At 38.7% G+C, this 9,150-nt stretch overlaps 1 protein-coding gene across 3 annotated transcripts in view; it reads right to left on the bottom strand.

Annotated features, from left to right (window-relative positions):
* Window positions 1–3,185: 3,185 nt before the first annotated feature.
* LOC139141915 (phe13-bombesin receptor-like) overlaps window positions 3,186–9,150 on the bottom strand; it is a 94,654-nt gene continuing 88,689 nt past the window's right edge. For all 3 annotated transcript variants that reach the window (XM_070711676.1, XM_070711677.1, XM_070711678.1), the window contains one exon: window positions 3,186–8,417. In XM_070711676.1, coding sequence (XP_070567777.1) covers window positions 7,011–8,225 — 1,215 coding nt within the window. In that variant the 5' untranslated portion in view covers window positions 8,226–8,417 and the 3' untranslated portion in view covers window positions 3,186–7,010. The remainder of the gene's footprint in view (window positions 8,418–9,150) is intronic.

The following is a 9,150-nucleotide window of genomic DNA, read 5'->3' as shown; positions in this document are numbered from 1 at the left end:
ACGCAATGCTTTACTTCTATTTCACGGATGTGACTTGAAATTGATTCCCGGCGGCGTACCTTTGCATGTAAACATTTTTAGTGGTCTCCGAAGGTTTTTCAATGTTTGTAAGCTCATCAAAAACAAAGGAGTCTCTGAGTAGAATACGTCTTCACGATTGTTTATAGTCTGTTTTCAACTCCCAAAGTAATTTATTTTATAAATCCGATCATTTTTATTCCTCCCATGCGTAAAAAAAACGTTATGAATATCGTCTGTAGAATACCTTTGACCTGAACATCAAGGCGGTGGTGAAATATTTCATCATAATTTTAGTAACAACGCTGGGGAGATGAATACTATGCTGACAAAATGTTGGTAAATACTGTTTCAGATTCAGAGCACGGATTTCCCGAAACCTGTCCAGTTTTGCATGGTCGTTTTACGCCTTTTTACTCAGCATTTAGCGTCATGACCATATTTTATTAGAGACATTGTTATGTGTAGCAACGGAACTGAACCTCAGCCGTGTGTTTGTTAATCTGTCCGGAGTTCCCCGGGTGAGGCCAATCGAAACCACAAATGATTACTATCTTCTTTTTTGAAACAATCTATCTACATTAACGTAATGGCCAAACAAAGCTGTATGTTTCAAAATATCAATTGGTTTGCATTATTATAGAACCTCAATTTGTCGTAAATCTAATAACGTGTTTCAATGTAAGTTACGAGAGATAAATGTAATTCCCGCTGTTATCAATTAAGCACTTGTCGATGTATATTTATTATGCATGAGTCAGGTTGTTGATTTCTTTTTGCTACATCCAGCTATGTCTTATAGATCAGTGCGGCGCTTTTCTGAACACACATTTTTATGATATAGGTCTGATGAATTTATGTTCAGAAAAATGCATTAACAAATTAAATAAAGGTACTGAATTTCCATTTCAATACACACTATATCATTTTTTGAAGCTTTTAGGGTTAGTTGAACAGGAACTTCCCCTATAAAAGCCGGATTATCGTAAATCTATGCAAATGTAAAAGAACCATGCTACTGGTCGGACGTGCCGTGTTTGGTCTTTGCCGTGTTTCAGGCGTTCATTGTTATATTGCATGTGATGTCTGTAAATATATAGCGACTAAACTGGAGTCGAAAATAAACTGAAAAAATGTTCCGTTTTTGACCCTTTTTGATATGTCACGACTATCATGATTATTCAAACTTATCATACGGTCAAAGTGATTCTATGAGAATTCAAAAACTCCCGCCCTGTGTATGCAAATGGCTGCGTCTTCAGTGATCCCCCTATTAAGCGCCCACGATCCTGTAACTTCCCGTTTAAGTCGCTGGCGCTTGAGTATCTTTCCAGTTTTGACTCTTTTATCACTAGAAAATTGTATTTACCTTTCTGCCATACCATAGGAGTGTTGTCTTTCCGTGAGTTAATTTCTTTTGACAAGTTGACGCCGCGCCGACTGAATCTCTTGTGTTCGACAAATGACCATTGTGGTGAACTGTATAGGATTCATTATTCTATTGGATGGCTTTTAACAACTCATCTACAAAAGAGATAATATCCCACTTCTTTCAAGGCCACCTTCTCGGTTTCATTTGATACAGTATACCCCAGGGGTGTGTTTTAATTATGTCTGCGGGCAAATTATTCATAGTCTTTGGGTACTGGCTGTACTTTTTTGCCTTGTCAAAAGACTGGCAAGATACAGCATCTGTTCAACAAACAGCATTGAAGCAGCAATGGCCGAGAGATTCCAAGAAGCTTACATGGTGTGTGTGTGTGTGTGTGTGTGTGTGTGTGTGTGTGTGTGTATATATATATATATATATATATATATATATATATATATATATAACATAATATAACATAATATAACAAAATTACTTCAAGTACAAAGTAGTGATATCTGATCTGTTACTTAATTTTCATGCATCCTGCAATCATCAGACAAAAGTCACTTCTTTTGTCTGACGATTGCAGGATGCATAAAGTAATTTTGTCTTATTATTTATAACGCTCTGCTTTAGCATCGAGCATTGTAATTTCCCACGAGGACGTCTGTGTACTTATATATATATATTATATATATATATATTATATATATATATATATATATATATATATATATATATATATATATTATATATATATATTATAGTTAACTTACTCATGACGCAACTGTAATTTCACTGCCACGTGTACGTGAAAACCACGTAATTCCTTTCACTAACAGGAGGGTTAAACCATGGCACATTGCACCGTTTTATAATCTTCGTTCTCAGCGGTAGGAATTTATATTTATTTGTATATTGAATTTTATGACTGCATTAATTTTATCTTGGTGCCATCATACTTGCCCTATCGCTGAAATATACTGATGCATGCTGTCCGGGATAGGGTTAATTATACTTGGTGGAAGATGTGACTGGCTAGGATATAATACCTGGGGAAAGATTTTGAACTTTCATATTTTTATGATGCTTTTAGTGAAAATCAAATATTAATTTTCATCGTAGAGCTAACCCAGGGATTACGGCAATTTTGAATTTTTAGTGTTGGTAAATATACCCTGGTAGAAAATTTTGAACGGCGACTCTTGATTTTTATTTTTTATTTCGAAAGGGATGATTTAAAGTTTTCTAATGCAAAGTTTTAGCAAAAGTTACAGTCTTTTACTATCGAGGCGCATACTACCATAATTATTCAAGTGTATTGTTCGGTCGCCCTCTTTCCTGTAAAGTTAGAACTTTGCATTGATCATGTCTATTGCTACATCCAAGAAGTGTTCGTCACATGTTTGAGTCAATTGTTATTTTCAGGCAGAGTTCATGGAACAACTCCGTGATTTCTTTGTTATCCTCTCCGTTGTAATACTCGTAACATTCTTAAGGATACCTCTCCCGCCATCTCTCTACAAGCCGATTCGATATTTATCATAGTTCAACGGTTGCAAAGCAGTGATCCAACCGTCCGATTTTATGTCTGCATAATATTGTGCATTGAAGCCAGTTTGTTTGTTGGTAGTTATGAACAGCTACTTTGACACACAATACTTTCTCTGGTAAGGACATTTGCAGATGGGCCGGCTTACATATTTATTCAAGCAGCAGAAATGAAAAGTGTTTGCGCACTTTACTCATATGACTGACCTGTCAAATAAAAAAGACACGGAGGAACCAACTACGGTTGATGAAAAATCAAGTACACACCTTTATTAAATGACTTGTAAACATATATAGAATAATTAAAGAGTTTTCAACATATTGAATCTTCTTCCAGAATTCAGACGGAAGCTTAACGATTCGTTTACCAATAAGTGAGTACCAGAAATGAGAAAACCATGATAAGATGACGCTTTGTATCGATATAGGTCTATAGTAAAACTGTCAATGTAAGAGATAAGTTCAACCAAAGTGAAAAACGTTACAGGACTTTTTGAAATTCCCCAATCTATTCATCCAAAGTATGCATGTGAACAGAATCTCGAACGCATAGCTATGGTCTTATCAAAAGTTTTTATACCCTTTCAAATCATATCTAAGCACATGTGTACTATTGATGTCTGACCACACACCTTTGATGGTGTCAGAGACAAAGTGAATTTGGCACCTTTTAATGACTTTTAACTATTTCCTCTACAGATATAGACGGGTTTTGGTTCAAACTGAGCTGTGATTTAAATGGACGGGGAAAGCGTTTAGTTCAAACACATGAAAGGAGCAAAAAATATTTGTCTCTGTGACAGACCCTGTACAGACCCTGACACAACCCTGTTGCACAGGTCTGTGTCAGCAAAGACCTCCCATTACTGTGACAGGGGCTGATGTACATGTCTGTGCCCATTGCTGCGATGACATGGCTATATACAGTGCTGTAGACTGTGATGTGACAGGGCCTGACATTTTTGCCTGTCCCATCACTGTATTAACAGGACTGTACACAGCAATGTGAATACGGATATGTAACAGGGTCAATAATTTTTATTGGGCACACAATAATGCCTGTATTCATTTCTGTCATTGAAATTAGCCCCATTTTTCTGTATATATACACCCCTGAAATCTGACAAATTTTCAGACCCTCTAACCGGCCCTGTAAATTCAACACTAACACACCACTGTTGATACACCAGTATTTCAGTCATGTGTTCACAGCATTGGACACACTCAGAAGTTACATCACTGTATACATTCCTTGCCTGACCTTTTCATATACCCCTGATATCTTACTAATTTTACAGGTCCTGTAACAGAAGTTATTTCTTAGGGATTGTTACAGGTACTGATCAGACCATGTTACTGACATGTACTGAAATCTGCCTGTAGTTTTCTTGCTGTGTATTCTGTGTTCCCTGCCCATTGTAAAGGGTCACAAATCGTCAACAACGGAAGGTGTCAACTTGAAAACTTTTCTACGGTTTAATGTGGAAAGTAGTAGGAAACTAGTTTTCGATATCCATGAAAAAATCGAAACATTCTCGGCGATCTACAACATCAGTGCACCTGATTTGAAAAACATTTGAAAGATTTTGTTGTTTTTGTCCTTTTATTGGTAAAAATCGTAAAATAGTAAATCCCGCATGGACATAGCTTTTCAAAATTGGACTATATCTTGAGACTTTTTCATTTTTATTTTGAAACGGAATAGCGCAGTATTCGTGTAATGTCCCCGTTTAGCATAGTATTAAGCTGCTTTTGGGGTATACGTTCAAACCTTTCATGCTCAGTCGATAATATTGATTATATTATCTTTATTTTGGATTACAAGCATCTAGAAAGACTGATAACAAATACATTGGACTTAATCAGAAACGACTCAAATAATTCCCATCGCACCAGAACTGCATGGGAGCTCTTACATCACAATGTTGACAAAAACGAGGAAACCAAGTTTATTTTACGCGACATGATTGGTAAAGTGTAGGTTTATTTTTTTAAATGTTCGACAAAAGAGGTGTTTTCCAAGCAACATTTCAAAGTGTACGCAGTAAAAATTCGCTACATTCGTGTGCAAAGCCTTAATCACTGAGAATAAAAGTCAGTTTGATGATTTGCTTTTTTTTAAAATATTGCTTTGCCTTAATTGTTCTGACCGTCAGCAAGTATTCTATACTTGTGTCGAAACACATTCAAATTTGTTTTGATAAATAAATGAAACAATCAGACAAATCGTTCAAGTTTTATGAAAGTAGTACAGAAAGAAATGACAGAGATCATTCGGAATATAACGTGGTCATTAAAACAATATGATACTGGTCAAAACTGATTTTTACGCACAGTCAACATTATATAATGAACTTGAGAAAATAGAAATGTTGTGATTCTAGTGAAACGCCTAACACATGTTCTGGACATAAGTTCACAAAACAAGTATAGTGAAATGTTAATTTCAATAAACATTCTGAGAACATCCACAAAGGAATAATACCAGTTTTTTTTGACCAGAGGATATCTAAGGCGATGTATGAACGCTGGACGCTTATAGGAATGATGTCGAGTGCTGACGTACGTGCGTGAGTGACTTTGCAACCTTCGATACAATCACCGACCGACTCAGCGGAATACGTCTCCATCAACTCGTTAATTCTTTGAAGGTACTAAATGGACCCTGGGGTCCTCCACCTTAATGCATATAAAGCAGGACGAGGAATAATCCTACGCACCTCCAAACCGCATCCACCCCAATGGTTATCGCCTCTACACGGATGGGTGCTCACTCGAAACATTGAATGTGAATTATTAATAGAATCTGACAGGTTCCCGTAGATTTCATCCGGCGATGTGACACATTGGGTCCGGAATGCTGAGCGGGAATCAAACCTTCCCGTTACCGAACCTCTAAAGATTTAATAAGTGATTACAGAAGCCCGTATGTCCTTTGGAATGAGGTGATTGAAAGATATAGCGAGGATTGGTCATGATAGCGACTGAAGATAGTAAGCGCTTAGTTGAGGGATGACTACAAAGGTCAAATTGGGATACGTTGCGTTGAACTCCCGTTGGAAATAAAGAAGTACACTATGTGGTGAAATTTCAGATAAGCGCACTGACTTCACGATACCACAAAAATCAATCCTTCTTAGTGTTCTGTGTAAATCCATCGTTCAAAAAAACCGGTACCAGAGCTGTCAATGAGCCCGTGTCTGAAGACAAGGTGCTTCCGACATTCCTCGGTGAAATTAACTTCTTAACAACAATGTCAACTAAACCATTGCATCTCTAACAGCGTAACATTATAAAGTAACGACATTTAACTTACGGTTACGCATATTTTCAATGTTATGTATATTTGAAACATGAATATAGTGACTCGCAATAGGACTAACGAGTAGTATATGTATAACGAAAATAAAAACAATTAAGAAATGTTCACATTATGATCCAATGTCGATGGGTCGAAGAGTATATCGTCGATTGCTACATAACTGTTGACGAGAAAACCTTTAAATTATCGTGATACACTCTCTTTCAACTTTTGGCACTCAGACTGTTATATACACAGACAACATACATATGAGCGACAACAACTTCAATGAATGTTAGCTACACATTACAGTTTCAATATACATCAAACAGGTTATGCAATCAAGATACGTTGTTATCTGCAGCCACGGAACGATGACCGCCTATTAAAATATGCATTGCAAAATACGATTGAATATAGGACTTTTGTATTGACGTAATCTAACGCAGTCCGTTGAGTCTGAGACCAGCTAATCCAACATCCGACGAGGACAGCCTGGAAACGAAATGTAGAGTTTATGTCTGTAGCTTAAAAGTCATATGCCACGATATGTGTACTCTTCAAAAACCTCGCCTTGTTGGACAATTCCATACTGCCATAGCAAAGTTTGTGATATGAACCTTCAGCGGATAATAGTAGTGTCATATTTTTGTTGGCACACTGAGATACGGGTAATATTCTCTGTCCTGTACTGATATGTCAAATGTACTCCGAGATCAGAAGAAAAAAGTTGTCTTTCGAGTATTAACGCCGACAACAGTCACATAGTCAGACGGAGTACACCATCGACCTCTGCGTGGTGCGGCTCATTGTGTTGCTGTGCGAGCAGCGAAGGGAGGCGTGCTTGTAGTACCTGCGGTTGAACTCGTGTTTCTTGCTCTTCCGGTAGCAGCAACAGAGGATGTATCTGTTGTAGTAGGCCTTGAATGTGTTGCTGAGGAAATAGAGGGCCAGCGGATTGACACAAGAGTTGGAGTAAGCCAGTATGTTGCCGAAGCTCTTAAAAAACATTATACTGTAGCTCTCCATGTGGCTGGTGTCCTTGCTGAAGAACAGCATCATATTGAACGCATGGTAGGGGAGCCAACATATTAAGAATATCAAAACAAACACTAGGATAAGCTTGGCTAGACGCTTTCTCGCACGTAGTTGTTTCGTGTCGTTACGGCAATTCTCACCCGGGATCCCTTTCGAACTCTGTATCAACTTAATGGCTATTAGGATGTAGTAAACGCTAATGATACCCAGCGGAATTAGGTACAAAATGACGAACATGGCAGCCGTGTGGGCCTGGATGAGTATCGGCATGGTCATCGGAATGGCCTGGCAAAAGTATACAACCGTTGTATTGCCGAAGGTATATTCCACAAGAGAGGCCAGGACGAAGGTAGGAATGCCCAAGGATAAAGAGATCAACCAGATTCCGATTGATATGGTGTACGTCGTCCGCATCATATTGCTCGCCTTCTTGTTGATAGGGTTGACGATGGCATGGTAGCGGTCGGCGCTGAGAGCCGTCAGAGTGAACACCGAGACACCGGTGCTGGCTACCTGAACACCGTTCATGAGTTTACACATAGCCTCTCCTAGAGGCCATGATGTAGTGATGTAAGTCAGAGCATTGAATGGGACGAACACCAACAGTAGCAGCAGATCGCCGATGGCCAGGCTGGCGATAAATATGTTCGGCACGCTCCTCATGTTAGGGTTCATCAGCACAATGCGCACTAAAGTGCCGTTGCCGACGACGCCGATGATGAAGATGAGGGCGAAAGCGGCCGGTATTATAACTGCCTCGGGTCCAGGACGTGGTTGATAAAAGAAAGTATCGTTCGGCATAGAGTCATTCCACGAGTACAATCTGCTTGAATTCGTCACATCGATGATGGTGCTTAACACAAAATCATATGCAGTAAAACTGTCCGGCGAATATGTCGCTATCATATGAAGTGGTTCCATATTTAGAGACGAATTCCCTGTCATATTCTTCTAGAGGTCCAAACGTGCGAGATCGGTCAGGGAGTGGTAATTCTTGTCAGTCGTCAGGCAACTTCTCTTCTAAAGATAAAAAGTTCAGAAGAAAAATACTTGTAGGTTCTTTCACTATCACTCACTGACTCTCTCTTGGTTTGTAAGTGTGTGCTCCGATCTTTCTAGTTCGTCGTCTTTGTGTATCTGAAACAAAAATAGAAAGTAAGCCATGAGGGATCAATAAATCGTTTTGCGTTGACACGGTGCTTTCCACACTCAAGATTTCGAGTCATTTCAGGGCACGGCACACTCTCTCTCCTGCTAGAAATCAGTGAACGGATGAATGCTTAACACAGTGATCGCACCTGCGTGCTGTACATACGGTCATATGAATTTTGCGCACTTAATGGCAAATCAAGAAACCAGGAGGAAACAGTGTCCTTTCATGTGATTATTAACGCCTGGAAATTGGAATCGTTGCTGACAGTTGAAATTGGTATACCTTGATGGATAGCGTCACCCAGCACAGAGGAGAGGAACACTCAAAGTAAGGGAACAAAAAACGACGTCAAAGTCGGTTCTCTTCTTCAGCGTTGATGTCATAAGTACAGTGGCTATGGCACTAATACAAACAATAGGGCGATAAACGACTGTGTAATAAGGGTTGCAATATGGACACTGACAGGAATGCGAAAGACGTGCTCAGAGTCTAAAACAGTATTTACCAATACTCTGTCTATATTCAAATTCCACCTGTATGTTACAAAATTATGATGAAATATTTCAACGCTTGGTCGATCTTTACTTAAGCACGATGTAAGGGTCATTAATCTTCGTATCAGTATTTCCACAAGGGACGAATAAAGATCATTAGGTTTTTTGGATGACAGTACCGATGGGACTAGAAGAATGTTAATATTCAAGATAAGACGGTTTT

Source organism: Ptychodera flava, chromosome 10 (assembly GCF_041260155.1).
Source record: "Ptychodera flava strain L36383 chromosome 10, AS_Pfla_20210202, whole genome shotgun sequence".
Taxonomy (NCBI): domain Eukaryota; kingdom Metazoa; phylum Hemichordata; class Enteropneusta; family Ptychoderidae; genus Ptychodera; species Ptychodera flava.
Note: the sequence above shows the minus strand (reverse complement) of the source record. Positions and strands in the feature narration are given on the sequence as shown.